This window comes from Acanthochromis polyacanthus, chromosome 4 (genome assembly GCF_021347895.1).
Source record: "Acanthochromis polyacanthus isolate Apoly-LR-REF ecotype Palm Island chromosome 4, KAUST_Apoly_ChrSc, whole genome shotgun sequence".
Classification (NCBI taxonomy): Eukaryota; Metazoa; Chordata; class Actinopteri; family Pomacentridae; genus Acanthochromis; species Acanthochromis polyacanthus.
In genome coordinates, this window is record NC_067116.1 from 4,832,234 (window position 1) to 4,851,567 (window position 19,334).

Below are 19,334 nucleotides of genomic sequence, written 5' to 3' on the forward strand. Positions count from 1 at the left end.
CTACTCAGAATCTTCAGTCACATTTCAGTAAAAGTCAGACTGCTCAAATTAAACAGTTTATTTCTTCTTCTTCTTCCTCTTTGTCTTTGCAGTTTTTCCTTTTCCTGCTTCTTCTTCTTCTTTTCCCGTTGCAGCTTTAATCCTCTTCTTCCCCAGAGGAGTCTTAGTGTACCAGTTCTGGAGAAACACCGGAATCAATCATTAGTCAATCAATAAAACGATCAATCAGGGAAACTGAAGAGTAACTCAAAGTCTGTCTGCTTCCATCACCTGCACAGGTGAGCTCCTGTGACATCACTGCTGATGTGGGTACGACAAAACACACTTTGAACTGCAAGCATCATGAAGAACAAACCAGAACCTCCTCAGAACATCTGGTTCTTCATCTCCAGGAACTTTATCAATGACTACAGTTCTGCCTTCATGCTGGGAATATTCCCAGAGTTCCATAGAGGAGGGTCCAGATTTATCACTTTTTAATGGATTTTTTCCATCACTTCTGAGCCTCAGAACTTCATCAGTCCAGCAGATAGAACCATGACATTTAGGAGGAGAAACACATCAGAGTTTTGGTAAAAACTGCAACGAAGATAACTAAAAAAAAAAACAACTGGAAAATTCCCAGGAAAAGAGACCAAATCACCAACAAAGGGCCAAAATTTCCACAATGAAATCCAAAACTAGCACAAAGAGACCAAAAATCATCACAAAAAGTTAAACAGTTACCACAAAAAGGCCCAAACTACCACAAACAGATGCAAATTTCCACAAAAAGACACAAAAGTTGGCCAGAAAGGTGCAAAACCACCACAAAACAACACCAAATCACCACAAAAATAGGTAAATACACAACAAAAAGACATGAAATTTCCAACAAAAGAAGCAAAATTACCACCAAAGAACCATCCGGTTCTTCATCTCCAGTAACTTTATCAATGATCAGAGTTCTAGTTCTAGTTCTGTGAATATTTCCAGAGCTCCAGGTTCTTGAAGTCCATGGAAGTGGGTCCAGATTTAATGGACTTTATCCATCATTTCGGATGCTCAGAACTTTATCAGTTTAGCAGATAGACACATGACATTTAGGAGGAAAATCATCTGAGTTCTGGTTTGGTTCTGGTCTGGTTTAGTTCTGGCCTGTTTGGGACTTGGTAACAGAGAGGAAAGCAGTCTGTCGTTGAGTTACTCGTTAAATAGAACAAACCCAGCGTACCTTGAGGGCTTCTTCCTCTTCCTGGAACACCGGGTCGATCTTGGCCAACTGAGGAACGAACTCGGCAGCCGTGAGCGGTCGGCTGGTTTGCATCAGGATGCGACGCTTGGTGAGGACGCTCTGGATGGCCTGGACCATGTGACCTGGGGTGTAGCCATCGGTGATCTTGGCCAGAGAGCTGAGGTCCAGGGCTTGGGTCACCTCACCGCCCTGCTTCTGGATTAGATGCTTCCACAAGACTGAAAGCACACGACCAAACATCTCTTTTCAGTCCGCTGAATAAAAACAGCAGACTGGATGTTGCTCTGGTGTTCTTACTGTATCTGGAGCCGTAGTCCGGTCTTGGGATGAGGATGATCTTGCTGTACATTTTACACAACGACTTAATGTCAGCGCTCAGTGGGTCCTTAGTGGTTCCTATCAACAGAACACGATCCTCTCCTTTGATCAGCTTCAGAGACTTCAGCAGATCTTTCTTCAGCCGCTTTGGATCCAACTGTTGAGACACAATCAGTCAGAATGATCATGAGGATGGATATATACACCAGTAGAACAAGGCGATTCCATCTTTCTCAGCAGTACCTCTTTTTCTTCCTTGGGAACTTTCTTATAGAACATTTTCTCTGCGTCTTCGACCCATATGACTGAAGGCTGCAGCAACCTCGCTACCTGGAAATGGTCATGAAGAAGTGCATTTTTACTTCCTGTTTCATGTCTCAGCATTGCTTGATCTCCCAATGATTGCATCATCTCTCAGTGGATGAGAGTGTTTCCAGTGATGAACAATCAAAAGCAAATACTTGAGAAAGACTAGACTGAAAAAAGAGAGCCCCTAGCAGAAACTCCAACAAAACAACAAAATTAAGTCCATCTGTGATTTCCAGTCAGTCTAACTGATGAACATGGTTCTAAAATGAGCTGAGAACAGCAGAACCTTCTCAGTTCTGGACCTATGGACTGGGTCTATCTACAGTGCCTATCATAAGTATTCACCCCCTTTGATGGTTTACCCTTTTATTGCTTTCATAAATGAATCATGGTCAATAAAATTTGGCTCTCTTAACACAAAATGTTTTGGAAAAAACTCTTTAATGTCAAAGTGGAAACAGATTTCTATAAAGTAATGTTAATGAAAGAAAATTATATAAATAAAAATCATTGTTTGCATAATTATTCACCCCCTTTTTAATTTAATGGCCTAATTCATTAGAGGTCCATCAAATTGCTGCCAATAGTCTCACAATTAGTGAAATGAAGATCACCTGAGTGGTGTGGGTGTGTTTCAAGTGATTGAGTTGTAAAACAGCTGTCTGAAGGGTCCAGAGAGTGGTTGATCAGTATTCCTGGCTACCATTACACCATGAAGACAGAAGAACACTCTAAGCAACTCAGGGAAAGGGTTATTGAGAAGTACAATTCAGGGGATGGTTACAAAAACATTTTCAAGGCACTGAACATCCCCCGGAGTTCAGTGAAATCAATTATCAAGAAATGGAAGGAATATGGCACTTGTGTGAATCTGCCTAGATCAGGCCGCCCTCGTAAACTGAGTGACCTACAAGTAGGAGACCAGTGAGAGAAGCCACCAAGACCCCTACAACTACTCTGAAGGAGTTATAAGCTTCAGCTGCTGAGATGGGAGAGACTGTGCATGTAGGAACTGCTGCCCGGGTTCTTCACCGGTCAAAGCTTTATGGGAGAGTGGCAATGAGAAAGCCACTGTTGAAGAAAAGTCAGATTAGATCTGGACTAGAGTTTGCCAAAAAGCATGTGGAAGACTCCATGGTCAAGTGGAAGAAGATTCTTTGGTCTGATGAGACCAAAATTGAGCTTTTTGGCCATCAGACAAGACGTCATGTTTGGCGGAAACCAAACACTGCACATCACCAAAAACACACCATCCCCACTGTGAAGCATGGTGGTGGCAGCATCATGCTGTGGGGATGTTTCTCAGCAACTGGACCTGGAAGGCTTGTAAAGATAGAGGGCAGAATGAATGCTGCAAAATACACTGAAATCCTGGGGGACAATCTTTTTCAGTCTGCAAGAGAACTACGTCTTGGGAGAAGATTTATTTTCTAGCAAGACAATGATCCAAAACATACTGCAAAAGCTACACAGGAATGGTTAAAAAAGAACCAGGTAAATGTTCTGGAGTGGCCGAGTCAAAGCCCAGACCTCAATCCTACAGAGAATTTGTGGCTGGACTTGAAAAGGGCTGTTCATGCCCGATACCCGCGCAACCTGACAGAGCTTGAGCAGTTTTGCAAAGAACAATGGAGTAAAATTGCAGTGGGCAGATGTGCAAGACTGACTGAGACCTATCCACACAGACTCACTGCTGTGATTGCAGCCAAAGGTGCATCTACTAAATACTGACTTGAAGGGGGTGAATAATTATGCAATTATTTTCATTGATGTAATTTTCTTTCATTAACATTACTTTATAGAAATCTGTTTTCACATTGACATTTAAGAGTTTTTTTCCAATATTTTTTTTGTTAAAAAAGCTCAATTTTATTGACCATGATTGATTTATGAAAGCAATAAAAGGGTAAAACATCAAAGGGGGTGAATACTTATGATAGGCACTGTATGTCTCTATCATGGCTTCACATGGAAAACAAGTGAACAGAGGAAGTGAAACATCTGACTGAGAGACTCGACAAAGATGGAAAAAGGTCCAGGAAGATCAGTGAGCAAGTAAAAGCCAGTGAAGCACAGAGTCAGCAGGAATCAGGAGGTCCAGAAGGAGTCATAGTACTACTAATCAGGAGGTCTAGAAGGAGTCATAGTACTACTAATCAGGAGGTCTAGAAGGAGTCATAGTACTACTAATCAGGAGGTCTAGAAGGAGTCATAGTACCACTAATCAGGAGGTCTTGAAGGAGTCATAGTAGCACTAATCAGGAGGTCTAGAAGGAGTCATTGTATCACTAATCAGGAGGTGTAGAAAGAGTCACAGTACCACAAATTAGAGCTCCTAAAATGACTCCACAGACGGTGAACTACTTTCTCCATCCAGCAGCTTCAGACTTGGCTCAGGGGTTCTCAATGGAAATCAGTGTGAAGCTCAGACAGTGTGAAGAAACCTTCAGAACATCAACCTCTATGTCAGATCTGTGGCTGTTTATGAAAGGATTTGTTCTGTTTCCTGTCTGTGGGAATAAATTCCTTTGGCTGTTATATGTTCTTAACATGTGAGAGACGAAGCAGATCAGATGCTTGAAATAAGACATTTGGACATTGACAAAGCAGCTTTGTTCTTTCTGCTTCTGTTAGTTCTAGTTACCAGCAGAAAGTAATTCAGAACTTAAGTTGAAATATGTTGTCGGGTGTTCTTGTACCTTGAACACCAGGTGGAGCATCATGGCCAAGCCGCTCTTTCCAGGATACTTTCCTGCTGTGTTCAGAGGCGACAGATCAAACATGGTGGATCCCGTCTCCTGACAGACTGCATGAACCAGCATCTTCTTCCCGACGCCTGAAGGTCCGACCAGCAGCATGGCCTTCACCAGAGGAGCCTTCTCATGCACTGGCTGAGAGCCTGCAGACAGAACACTTCTTCTTCTCAGACCACGACACTTCCAGCTAATTCTAAATATGGGCTGAATGTCGTCATACCCAACGGCAGAACTGCGTACAGCGACAGGACTTGTCGCACATCTGATAATGACGGCATTGGCTCGATGTCGTTTTGCCTCATTGTGGTTCCAAGATAGCTGTAGTCACCTGGGAGGCAGCAGATGGTTTCATTAGTTGTGATTTACTAGCAGCACTTTAAAATCTAGTTTCACCTGCATCAACGGTCACAAAACTTCTGAGGTAAATCTTCATATAATATTTAGTTTTTGTTGACACTGTTATTTCAACTGTGTGGTCATTTTGGAAAACAAACTTTGGATTCTGTTCTGACTGTTTGGCAAAATACTGGATAGAAAAACAGAAACAGCTGACAGAAACCTGGTTCTTTGAGCATCTTCTAGCAAAATACAGCTTCTTATATGATCTTCATAGTCACAACATTGACTTCACAGCCTTCCAACACCACCGTGTCTTCATCAGAGGCAAACCAACATATTCAACCTAAAGCTGGCTGAACATCCATCCATCCATCCATCCATCCATCCATCCATCCATCCATCCATCCATCCATCCATCCATCCATCCATCCATCCATCCATCCATCCATCCATCCATCCATCCATCCATCCATCCATCCATCCATCCATCACTTTTGTCGTCTTACAGCGCTTAGCATGGTAAAGTATAGAGCTAACAAATTTAAAGAAACAACAAAGAACCCTGTGAGCAAATCTATCGGATGATAGATCCGATGTCACACCTCAACACCAGGTGAAAACAGGAAACAGAACTTCCTTAAAGCTACAGAGACAAGATGGTTCTTTTAAATCACAAATAGAACAGACTCTCTTACAGTTAGAATACAAATAGTACAGTCCAGCTGAAATATCTACTAATGTTGGCTCAGCACGACGAATTCAGATCTCCAATAATGCCAAAGGTCTCTACTGTTTTAAAACTGTGTGTCTCAGAAAGGAGGATGTTTTCTGTCTGCCAGAACTTCAAAGATACTGAAGAGTCTCGGTTTGCCTGAATATACTGTTATGTTTTGTGTACATATTACTGTCTCATGTTCAGGTATGTCGATCTTTAATGCTCTGTTGTCTGTTCAGAATGTTCTGCTTTCTGACAGATTGTGGAACCTCCAACCTCCGGATCTATCAACCAAGAGACGTTCAACCAACTATCCAAAGACAACGGTGCGCCTGGTTTAGGTTGAATTTCAGCTGGTTTGTCTTTGTTCCTGTTGACCCTGATGAAGACGCTGGTTGGAACGTTCCTTCAGTTTTCAGTAATCTGTCCTAGTTACTAGTTACTAACCTTTGTGTTGAACTGTGAGTGTACACTACCGTTCAAACGTTTGGTTTCACTTAGAAACATCCTTATTTGTGAAAGAAAAGCAGTTTTTTCAATGAATATAACATGGAATGAATGATAAATCCAGTGTAGACATTGTTAATGTGGTAAAAGACTATTGTAGCTGTAAACGTCTGATTCTTAATGGAATATCTCCATAGGGGTACAGAGGAACATTTCCAGCAACCATCACTCCTGTGTTCTAATGCTACATTGCGTTAGCTAATGGTGCTGAAAGGCTCATTGATGATTAGAAAACCCTTGTGCAGTTATCTTAGCACATGGATAAAAGTGGGAGTTTTACTGGAAAACACGGAATTGTCTGGATGACTCCAAATGTTTTAACAGGAGTATATATTTTTAGTGTACTTTGACTATGGTTTACTGTATTTTTACTATATTATTACTGTATTTTTTGCTATATTTTTACAGTATCTTTTAATATATGGGTTGCTCAGTGGAGCAGTGGTTAGCACTTTCGCCTTGCAGCAAGAAGATCCCGGTTCAAATTCCAGCCTGGGGCTGGGATCTTTCTGCATGGAGTTTGCATGTTCTCCCTGTACATGCGTGGGTTTTCTCCGGGTACTCCGGCTTCCTCCCACAGTCCAAAAATATGCTGAGGTTAATCGGTTACTCTAAATTGCCCGTAGGTGTGATTGTGTGTCTGTATATGTAGCCCTGTGACAGACTGGTGACCTGTCCAGGGTGTCCCCTGCCTTCACCCGAGTCAGCTGGGATAGACTCCAGCACCCCCCATGACCCTAGTGAGGATAAAGCAGTGTATCTTTTAATATATTTTACTATATTTTTTCTGTATTTTTATTGTATTTTTTCTATATTTATATTCCTTTTTTAAAGGAAAATCTAGAATTGTCTAAGTGACTCCAAACTTTTGAAAAGTAGTATATATTTTTAGTACATATTGACTATATTTTACTATATTTTTACTATGTTATTACTGCATGTTTACTGTATTTTTATTATATTTTTATTGTATGTTAAAATATATTTTACAATATTTTTACAGTATTTTTCCTGTATGTCTACTGTATTTTTACTGTATTTTTTCTATAATTTTGCTGTATCTTTAAATGTATTTTGCAATATTTTTACTATATTTTTGCTAAATTTTCACTGGATTTTTACAATGTTTTTACAATATTTTTTCTATATTTTTGTTGTATTTTTTTCTACATTTATATTCCCGTTTCCATGGAAAACAAGAAATTGTCTGGGTGACCCCAAACTGTACATCTGACCATTAAGACTGAAAACATCAGATTAGTGTCTTGGCAGTCACAAACCAGCAGAGGGCAGCACATCACCACTAAGTCATTTCTTTAAAGCTCACCAGTAATAATGTAGTTGGTGATCAGAGCAAAGTACAATCAGGATTATGAGACCAAATGATTTCTTGAAGTCGACTGTCTGCCTCACCCAGGTAGTCGTGCAGTCGAACACGGTCGGCCTGCTTCAGTAAACCTTGTTCCACCAGCTCCTGGCACAGAGACTCCAGCGTCCTGGTGAGTGTGAATAAATTAGACCTGTCCATTGATCAGCTGATCGGCTTCATACGACTCAATTCTGTCCTGAAACTCACCGATCGGCCGTCAGATCCTTTTCCTTTTTCTTCTTCTTCCCACTCTTAGATGCTTTCTTCTTCTGCTGAGTAAAATCCATAGAATTAGCAAACAGCTCGAGTGGTTTCATGTAATCTGTACACATCGTGTTTAACTCTGATACCTTTGCATTCGCTTTAGTTTTACCACCCTTGTCTTTATCCACAGACAGCTTCCACTCAGCCAGCTCTTGTCTCATCTGCTCATCGACCTGGAACAAACACAGAACCATCAGTTTGGTTATACGTGGCCCTGACATCACTTTTAGAACAATGTGTCTGCAGCCAACACCACCTGCTTCTGAATCTCTGCTTCAACCACTTTCCTCTTCTCTTCCTTGATCAGCTCCACCTCGTGCCTCTGGATGAAGTTTTCAGACTCGTCGCGGGTTTGCCAAAAATCTGAGGACGACAAATGTTCAGTTTGAGTTTTCTTCATGAGAGTGAACTTTTCTCCTTCTACTGCTCTTTAACATTGACCGAGGTCAGTATAATTTGGCTTTCAGACAAGACTGTAAAGAAGTGAAAACATATTTTGAAAGACCTCAGTCATCCTGATGAGCAGCTTAAACTCAGTCAGGTTCCTCAGGGATCCTGAGTGAACAGAACTTATCAGATCCAGACAATAATTCTCAGTAGGATTGAGGTCTGGACTCTGACTCCTCAAGAACTTCCACCTTGTTTTCTTCAAACCATCTCTGAGGATCTTAGTCTGTTTGCTTCGACTCATCGTCTGGACTGGATGGAAAACTGATCTTCTCCACGTCTCAGTTCTCTTCAGACTGCATCAAGTTGTCCTCCAGGATTTCATTTGCCCTCTACCTTTACCAGCCTTCTTGGACCTGCTGCTGAGGAACATTATGATGCTGCCACCACCGTGCTTCACAGTGGGGATGATGTGTTTGTGATGATGTTTAATGTTTGGTGTCCATCAAACATATCATCTAGTCTGATGGCCATAAAGCTCCATCCTGGTCTCCTCAGACCAAAAAACCTTCTTCCAGGTGTCTTCAGAGCCTCCATGTATCTTCTGGTGAACTCTAGTCCACATTTAATTGCAGCTTTTTCCATCAGAGTCTTTCTCTTTGTCCCCATGAAGCTTTGACTGGTGAAGAACAGACAACAGTTGTTGGATGAACAGTCTGAAGTTGGAACTCCTTCAGATGAATCATTGGAATCTTGGTGGCCTCCCTCACTAGTCTCTTTCTTCTCGGTCTCTCACTCTTTGAGGACGTCCTGCTCTAGTCAGATTTATTCATGTTCCATCTTCCTTCCATTTCTTCATGAACTGGACTCCAGGAGATCTTCAGGAACTTTAAATGTTCTTGTATCATCCTGACTGGTGCTTTTCAACAACCTTTCCTTAGAGTTTCTCGGAATGTTCTTCAGTCTTCATGGTGGAGTTCTATCCAAGAACTCTGATCCACCAGAGACTGAACTTTCCAGATCCATGAGTCTTTATCCTACAATCACTGAGACATTCACAGTTTAAAGGCAGTATATTGAATGATTAAATGAAATGAAAACCTTGATAGACAGATTTGCAGTTCTACCATTTCAACAGCTGGTTTAGACATAAATGTGAATTATGAATCTTTTTTAAAGCAAGATCAAGATGTTAACTTTAAATCTGTAGAAAGGCAACAAGCAAACTGTGAACCAGCAGCTATCTTAACCGTTTTAAATTTAAACATACCAACAAATGTTTTGTGTCCTTCTTCCAAATCTGACAGGAAAGCCGACGGCATCATCGTCAACCCGGCCGCCTCCTCCTGCGGCTCAGAACAGATTTATATTGGTTCACTTTGTTCATCATTTGATCACACTTTTAACTAATTTCATTTGCTCCATATTGTTGTTCACTTTAAATGATGTGATATCACCAGATTTTAAATCAGCGACTGATCATTTAAAACAGCTGTGTTCTCTTACCTCCTTATCAACCATCGCTTTGTCCTTCTTCCCTTTTTCTTTCTTTTCCTCTTTCCCTTTTGGTTTGTTGTTTGCTGCTACTTCTTTTCAGCAAGTTCTTCTATTAACTAGAAAAAATATGGTAGACATGATTCATAGATTAACCGATCCTAAAAGTGTGCAACAAGTAACACCTTTCACTGAGGTTGTATTTTACCTGTTGAGGGTTCTTTTCAGCAAAAATGAGGGCCGAGCCCCCGTCGTCTTCATCTGGGTAGTCTGGAAACACTCCTGTAGCATTACTACGTAAAAAATAAACACAAAAGCACAAAATATACAAAATCCACCGACATCAGTTCTGTTAAATGTGTGAAAAAGATTCTAAAAGCAAAGTCTGTGGTTCCTTACCGGCATTCAATGAACCACTGCCGAATTTGCTCTTTCATGGTTTTGCTCATGTCGTGGCCCTCCATGTCTCGTAGCTGGTTTGTAACCACCTCTATGGACTTCTGGTAAGCTTCCTCATGCTCTTCCTGTTTAACTCGTGTGCAGGCTTCATTGGCCTGAGCAGTGAGTTCTGCTGGGGACGGCTGCTGGTGGTTTGGATCCATAATCTAGCATAAAAGTGATCCCAACATATCGTATCGGTTAAAAATCTGTTGTTTGTTGCAGGTCCTCAGAAAAACAAGACAATCAAGGACAGGAACATGAATAGTTGGAGGGAAAAAACAGATCAAATGGCTTCTTATGATACAGATATAAACTGTAGTTGCTCCTGGGCCTGGGATCTTTCTGTATGGAGTCTCCATGTTCTCTTTGCTGGGTTTTCTCCAGGTTCTCCAGCTTCCTCCCACAGTCCAAAAACATGCCAAGGTTCATTGTTAACTTTAAACTGACTGTGTAGGTCTGAATGGGAGCATGATTGTCTCTATATGTAGCCCTGTGATAGATTATGTATAGATGATGGATGGATGGATGGATGGATGGATGAATGGATGGATGACAGATGGATGGATGGATGGATGGATGAATGGATGGACGGATGGATGACAGATGGATGGATGGATGAATGGATGGATGGATGACAGATGGATGAATGAATGGATGGATGGATGACAGATGGATGGATGAATGGATGGATGGACAGATGGATGGATGACAGATGGATGGATGGATGATGACAGATGGATGGATGGATGACAGATGGATGGATGACAGATGTATGACAGATGGATGAATGGATGACGGATGGATGACAGATGGATGAATGGATGACAGATGGATGGATGGATGATGGATGGATGACAGATGGATGGATGGATGGATGGATGGATGGATGAATGGATGGACGGATGGATGACAGATGGATGGATGGATGAATGGATGGATGGATGACAGATGGATGAATGGATGGATGAATGGATGGATGGACAGATGGATGGATGACAGATGGATGACAGATGGATGAATGGATGACGGATGGATGACAGATGGATGAATGGATGACGGATGGATGACTGATGGATGGATGGATGACGGATGGATGAATGATGGATGGATGACAGATGACAGATGGATGGATGGATGGATGATGGATGGATGACAGATGGATGACAGATGGATGGATGGACAGATGGATGAACGGATGGATGGATGAATGGATAGATGGTCAAATGTAGAGCACCAATAAAAAAGCAGCCCCCTAGGAAGTGTTTCTTCTTCATTGCTTTTAAACGTAGAACCATGGTCAGTTTGATTTAAAAAACTCTTTCAAAAGATTCTAGAAAACAGATTTCTACAAAATACATTTAATTAATTGAAAATATAAAATAAGTGACTGGATGAGTATTCACCCCCTTTGAAGCTGAAGCCAGTTGGTGGTAGAAGTCACCAGTCAGTAAATGGATGATCTGAGGTCAGTGAATGTCTCAGTGATTGTAGGTCAAAGACAGCTGGATCTGGAAGGTCCAGTCTCTGGAGGATCAGAACTCCTGGATAGAACTACACCATGAAGACTAAAGAACCAAGAAACTCTGACAAAAGGTTGTTGAAAAACGTCAGTCAGGACGATACAAGAACATTTCCAAGTTCCTGAAGATCTCCAGGAGTCCAGTTAAATCCATCATTAAGAAATGGAAGGCAGATGGAACATGAATAAATCTGATTAGAGCAGGACGTCCTCAAAGAGTGAGAGACCGAGAAAATAGAGGCTAGTGAGGGAGACCACCAAGACTCCTATGATTCCTCTGAAGGAGTTCCAGCTTCAGCAGCTGAGATGGGAGAGACTGTTCATCCAACAACTGTTGTCTGTTCTTCACCAGACAAAGCTTCATGGAGACAAAGACCCCTGTAAGAAAGTTCTTTTTAATTTGAGGAGACCAGATTGGAGCTTTATGTCCATCAGACTAGAACATATCATCTGTGGACACTAAACACTGCAAAGCTCCACAGAAATGGTTTAAAGACAACGAGGTGGAAGCTCTGGAGTCTGAATCAGAGTCCAGATCTCAATCCACCTGAAAATTATTGTCTGGACCTGAAAAGTTCTGTTCACTCAGGATCTCTGTGGAACTTGACAGATTTCAACAGTTTTTAAGGAAGAAGGAGGTGAAACGTCAGCATCCAGATGTTCAGACTGATGGAGACCAACAGTATCAGTGATGGAACTAAAGGTTCATCAACTAAATACTGACTGGAAGGAGGTAAATACTGATCTTATGTTTTATATGTTTAATTATCTGGCATTACTTTGTAGAAATAGGTGCCACTTTGACATGAAAGAATCTTTTTTTTGGAAATAGTTGTCAAAAACTGCAAATTATTTTGCACCATGATTCAATGTCGAAAGCACCAAAAGAGGAGAACCTCCAGTGTGGTTAAATTCTTTTTATAGGAGCACAAAGATGAGGATGACGTCTTGTACTGATGATTATCTGTTATGTAGCTTTCAGGTTGGTTTCATTAAAGGTGCTGCTGGCCTTTTAAATACTTAACTGATCTAATTTTACAAATTAAGACAGTTAAAGTGGCTCATTTTGCTCACCATTCCAGAAAAATCATCTCCTCCTGTCGTTCAGCCTTTGTCCTCCTCCTCGTCAGGAAGCTCCTCCACACCTGCAAACAAACCAAACCTCTGAACAGCTGAGGACCAAAGAAGGCTGAAGACAAAGAGAGAAGCTTGTCCATTGGTAACAACAGACCGTCTGGATGCAGGTCGCTGCCAGCTCCATATCAGCTGCTCCAGAGTCTTTAGTCCTGTACATCCGGTTCATGTTTCTACATTCCATGCTCAGCTTGGCCCTCAGGCGTCCCTGTCGAGCTCTTTCAGCCAGCTGGACGAGTCGGACCGCCTTCTCCGGACTCATGCGTTTCACTGTTAGAGGCTGCAGGAACCAGAAAGGTCCACTTTGAACAATGATTAGACCACAGCAAGTGAAGTTTGGTTCTGAAGGTGGAAAGCTGTTTTATCAATTCCATCGACTCTCACTGCTTCCCTAAACATGGACGTCCAGAGTCAGCCTACTCATAACCACAACTCCTAATGTTAATGTTACTCCTGAAAACGAGACAAAAAATGACAAAAGTGAGAAAGAAGACGACCAAAAAATACAGAGACAACACAAGTTAGACGAAAGAAACGACAATGGCCAAACGAAAAGACAAAAACAAGAAAAACAAGACAAAATATTACAAAAATGAGACACAGAACAACAAAAACGAGAAACAAAACAACTAATTAAACAAAATGCAAAATGACAAAAACAAGACAAAAGACACAAGCGAGACAAAAAGGAAACACAAAATGACAAAAACAAGAAATGAAACGACTAAAATCTGAGACAAGTCAGACAAAAAAGACAACAAAAAAGACAAAATATTACAGAAATGAGACAAAAAGACAAAAGAACAATTTACTTTCTGATCCAAACAACTTGTCATGGTCTAGAAATGATTTTAAATTTATAGTTTTACTAATTTACAATCTGTAGGTAATGTCTTCTCTGTAATTTCTACACTTTGAGGACCAGATGGACCCTCTGGAGGACCACTTTTGGACCGCAGGCCGCATGTTAGACACCGCTGATGTAGACTTTATGAAATAAAGTAATAAAGTAAATGCTTCATACATAACAGACAGAAAACATAAATGGAGTCAGAAGATTTCAGGCTTTAACTGACATATGGCTCTCTGTTTAACTCACCTCAGGACTTTCATTCATTTCCACCATTTTCAGGAGATCTGCCACCATCGCCTTCCGTTGTTGGACTTCTTTGCTGTGTTCGCTGAAATATCGAGGGATGGGGATCTCCAGCTCGGCCTGCAGAACAAACACACACATCAGAGTCTCCATGTTGGACCATTTAGATTCCATTTAGATCTGAGGAGGAACTCACCGGAGTGAGCTTCATGTCATGGAGAACATCGTCCATGTAGTGGTACTCTAAGGACTCCGTCTCAACCATTTCGTTCTTCAGCTCCAGCACTCGTCCCATCACACTGTCCAGGATCCGCCGGACGAGTCGTCTCTTCTGAGGATGAACCATCAGGTCGTAGGCCTCCTCCAGCTGCCGCAAAGTTCTGATGTACCGGACATAGAACGTAGCCAGACGCTGGAAGAACACCACTCGGTCCTTCTCTGGACGGCGAGGTTCAGCAGGAAGCTCCTCGTCCAGCAGATGGCGCAGCTCCACCTGAGCATCTGCCCACAGCTGGAAGTAGGTCCTGGAGCAGAAACAACATGAATAGACTGTTTCTGTCACAGCTTATTTTACACCTTCTTCTATCTGCACGTTTTGGGCTAATTTTGGGTCATTGTGGAAAATTTTTAATGCTTTTTGAATAAGGTTTAGTCACTTTGGACTAGGGCTGGGCGATAAATCAAATTAATTTGATTAATTCGCCTTTTTAAAACCTGACGATTTGAAAATTTACCTAATCGTAAAATCGATCCGAGCTTAAATATATAACAATACAGATTCTTCTTCTGCCTTTCACGACTTGTGCACTGGCGTTTGCTTCCGCCTCTCATCTCCTTCCGCCTAAACACTCACACCCCCGTCATGGCGGACAGAACAGCAGACGAAGAGTTGGTTGCGAGAAAAGGTCCTCATGTTACATCGATTATATGGAAGTGGTTCCGCTTTGACAAGACTGACACAGACCAAACTACAGTCATGTGCAAGGTTTGCAAAAGTACTGTGAAAACGAAGAGTAGCAGCACAACTAACCTCTTTCAGCACCTCGGACAGAGGCATCCTAAAGAATAGGAAGAGTGCTGGTCGCTATGGGAGTGCGGCATGGCGAGCACTAGCCATAGCAAACAGACCGCAAAGAAACAACAAAAATCCATTAAAATCGTAATCGTCCAAGATGACTAAAAAAATCGAGATTTTATTTTTGGCCATATTGCCCAGCCCTACTTTGGACAAATTTTGGATATAGTATTTCATTTTATGATCAAAACAACAAATGTCAGACATTAAACAACCAAAACAAGACAAAATATTACAAAACTCAGACGCAACAGGACAAAAACAAGACACAAAGCACCAAAAAAATGGACAAACGACAAAAAAGAGACAAAAAATGAGAAAAATGAGAAAAAAGATGCCCCAAAAAACTAGACTGACAACACAAGTAAGACAAAAAAGCAAGAAGCGTCAAATGAAAAAAGACAAAAAACAACAAAAACAAGACAAAATATTACACAAATGAGACACAAAACAACAAAAATGAGAAACAAAATGACAAAAACATACGACAAAGGACAAAAGTGGACATAAAAGGACAAAATATTAGAAAAACCAGACACAAAACGACAAAAGAACAATAAACAATCTAGTATTTTACTCTGAAAAAGACAATAAACAACAAAAACAAGACAAAATACTACAGAAATGAGACACAAAACGACAAAAGCAAAAGAGAAAAGTTACATGAATGAGAAAAAAATTAGACAAAAGTTACAAAGCGACAAAAAACTGGACAAATGAGACAAAAGCTTGAAACACAACGACATAAAGAGTGCACAAAACTATGAATAAAGCGAAATGCAAAATGACCAAAATAAGACAAAAAAACACAAATGAGACAAAAACGACAAACACAAAACGACAAAAAAAACATTCTGGACAATTTTTTATGCACTGTGGACAAATTTTAGTCATTTTGGATCAATTTTGGATAAATAATTTTTTGGACGGATTTCATCTAATTTTGGACACATTTAAAGAATTTTAGAGAAGTTTTAGTTATTTGGGACATTTAGAAATATGTTTTTGACCAGATTTATGTCATTTTAGACTCATCCTGAGAACACTGTAGTCCTTCAGTAACAATTTGACTTGACTGTGGACACATTTGAGTCACCTTAGACTTTTTCTGTCATTGTGGATCAATTTTGGATAAATTTTTAATAAATTTGAGTCACTTTGGATGGATTTCACCTCATTTCAGACACAATTTAGGAATTTTAGAAAAGTTCAAGTCATTTTGGACTCATTTTAGATACATTTGGGTCATTTTGGATGGACATAGTCTAGTTTTGGGCACATTTTAGGATTTTTTAAAGACATTTAAGTCATTTAGGACATTTAGAAAAAGATTTCTGACAAGATTAATGTCATTTTAGACTCATTTTGAGAATGTTGTATTCCTTAAAGGCACAATTTGACTTGATTTTGGACACATTTTACTTTATTTCTGTCACTTTGGGTCAATTTTGGATAAACAGGTAATTTTGGATGGATTTCATCTAATGTTCGACACATTTTAGGAATTTTGGAGAAGTTTTAGTCATTTGGGACATTTAGAAAAACATTTCTGACATAATTTATGTCATTTCACACTCATTTTGAGTAATTTGACAATGTTGTAGTCTTTTAGGACACAATTGGACTTGATTTTGGACACATTTGAGTAATTTTAAAGTTTTTTCTCTCATTTTGGATCAATTTTGGATAAACTTGGGTCGTTGTGGATGGATTTCACTTAATTTCAGACACAGTTATGGAATTCTAAAAGACTTGAAGTCATTCTGGACAGTGATCTGATTCCTACAAGAATCAGGTCTTTATACATTTATTTTACTTTAAACAGAAATTTAATGAACAAAACTCATCTTTTTACTGTGAACTTACTACAAACTAACAAACAAAGTTCATTTAAATTTCAGATGATTTTAGAATTTACTGCAGAAGCTATAAAACCATGGAGATGCTTGAATTAGGGTGATATCAGCTAAAATGGGCCACTTTTTGGTAAATCGCTTGAAGCACTAACAAAAAACAATGTATTCTATTAAAATGTGGTTTTATGGCTAGTAATGGTTGTTTTCTTTTAATTTTGCATTGAAATTATCTGGTAAATAGGATTGCTCAGTTCCTACAGGTCTTGATACGTCAGCTGTGCCAATTTTTTTACACAAGCAAAGTTCAGGTAAAATGGGCCAGCTGATCAGGTAAAATGGGACGCTTATCAGGTAAGTTGGGCCAGTCCAACTGCAAAGGGATAGTCATCAATTTTTATTGTAAAAAAAAATGTCAATATGGCAACGTACGCCTTCCTCCTTGCCTCATCCTTCTCTCTTTTCCTCTCTGGTCCTTGTTCCTCCTCTCTTCATCTATCCTCAACTGTTCTCTCACTTTCTGTCTCCTCTGCTTGTCTCCTTTCTTCCTCCATCTCTCAGTCCCTCTCTCTTTTCCTCTCACTTGCTTCTTGTTTGCCATACTCACTGCAGATAGTCAGTGGATTGTTACTGAAAACACTGATCATCATTATTTTTAGGCAGATGCATCCTTTTCACATAAATGCCTACTCCGTTCCCTTCAAATGTGTACATGTGTGCATGTGTGACTGACAAAAAGGGTGGCCCATTTTAGCTGAAACCAGGGGGCCCAACTTACCTGAATAGGTTCAGCTAAATTGGGCCACTAACAAAAACGTCAATCTTTGAAAAATAATGTCCAAATACCAAACTTTAAGCATTATTTCTGATAGGTGTCATCAAGACAGATATTACACATCAAAAATTTTATATATACATGTTTCTTTAATTGACTTATCATCCTTATAATTTTTATCAGAAATTCTTATGCCAGTCCACTCACCACGCAGTTTTCTGGTGCTGTGTGGATTTGAATCTTATCTCCGCCCACAAAAACAACCACAGACCAATAAAATCTGTTGTTTCATGTTAAGTACAGTTGTGGAAAACATTTGAGACCATTTGCTGTCATTGGCTCTAGAAATCAGAGGGGTGAGGACATCCAAAGCTTAAATGGCCCATTTTACCTGATATCACCCTATTTTCTTTATTTCGTTTCTCCTCCGTCCTCACCTGGTGGCTGCAGTGAGTCACTGAGAAGCTCCGCCCCTCAGACCACCTGTTTTTTTCATTTTCAACGTTCTTCTTATTGTCTAAAGCTCCGTTAAAGAGCCGTTAACGTCGGAGCTCCGGTAGTCAAACAGTTCAGCATCGGGCCGGTACCGTCTTTAAACTGACGTCATTTAATCAGTGAGAGGTTTCCAGCCGTAACTTCCGGTTAAAACAACAGCAGAAAGGTTTGAACTCACCTCTGCGACATTTTCAGCCTCCAGAGAATCAAAGCGTTGCTGATAAAAAACAAACTGAACCCAGAGGAAGCTGCAGAGACTCAAACAGCAGCTCTGCAGTTTACACGCCGTCTCCATGGCAACAGTCACGTGGTCAGTGTGGACTTCCGCTCGGGATAAATTCTGGTTCCGTTCTGGTCGGAACTAGTGATGGCGCTCCCATACAGCTCCTAGTTTGTTACTATTTGTAGCCTGTTATTTTATCCTAACCTGGCAAATATGAATGACGTGTTTACATTCAGTGTTTTTATCAGAAGCCTCTTAATTGCTTCATTTTGTGCATTTGTTCGGTTACAAAAACAGGCATTCTTACTTTTGTTTAATATTTTAATCTTTTTTTTTTTTTTGCGCAACAAACAAAAGAACAAAACGCTGCACAAAAAAACCCACAGAACAGAAACAGAACAGAACCAGAACCAAACAGTATAAACGTCCTCAGTGCAGGTTCAGGAGAACCAGATGCCGGAGCTTGGATGGTCTGACAGGAATAGCTCTTATGGTAAGATCTGTCCTGCTTTAGAGAAGATCCCCTCAGATGGAAGAAGTTGTCTCTCCTCCATCACCTTCACCAGGTGGGGCAGACTGAGGCCTCCACATGCCTCCAGCTCAGTGGTTGGATGAGGTCACCAGCATCGGTTACCATGGAGACCGAGCAGGTTAAAGAGAACCACCTTCCTGATACTGAAAGTGGTCTGACCTCCTGCAGCAGGACACAGTATGTAAATGCAGTACTGCATGTACTGAATACTGCACTCCACAGCAGTCTATATTGTGATTATAGATTTTTAAACGGTCATATTTTCTGCAGCAGCTGGTTTAGTGCTTTGGAAAGTGAAAGCAAAACAGTTGATGTGCAGCATCCTGATCTAAAAGTACCACAGGTGGTGAACAGGAGGACGTCATCTCACCTGTGTTCAGGTACTGAAGAAACAAAGAGCAGTCTGATCTGCTGCTCAGTTCAAACTGATCACAAATCCGTTCTTCTCCAATTCTGGTTTCAAATCTCAACCCAAACTTTTTGTTTTTCATTGAAATCA

General features: G+C 40.5%; 1 protein-coding gene across 1 annotated transcript; it reads right to left on the reverse strand.

Annotated features, from left to right (window-relative positions):
- Positions 1–43: 43 nt before the first annotated feature.
- On the reverse strand, positions 44–18,398 carry LOC110961463 (dynein regulatory complex protein 11-like). Its single transcript, XM_051946755.1, is given in 20 exon segments — positions 44–177; positions 1,214–1,452; positions 1,532–1,709; positions 1,796–1,882; positions 4,561–4,760; positions 4,838–4,945; positions 7,592–7,674; positions 7,755–7,816; positions 7,898–7,984; positions 8,068–8,174; positions 9,469–9,544; positions 9,705–9,766; positions 9,769–9,811; positions 9,901–9,985; positions 10,092–10,302; positions 12,731–12,797; positions 12,884–13,066; positions 13,886–14,002; positions 14,079–14,406; positions 18,259–18,398. Coding segments are annotated over 20 exon segments (2,454 nt in total). The 5' UTR covers positions 18,270–18,398; the 3' UTR covers positions 44–57.
- Between the last annotated feature and the right edge of the window lie 936 nt (positions 18,399–19,334).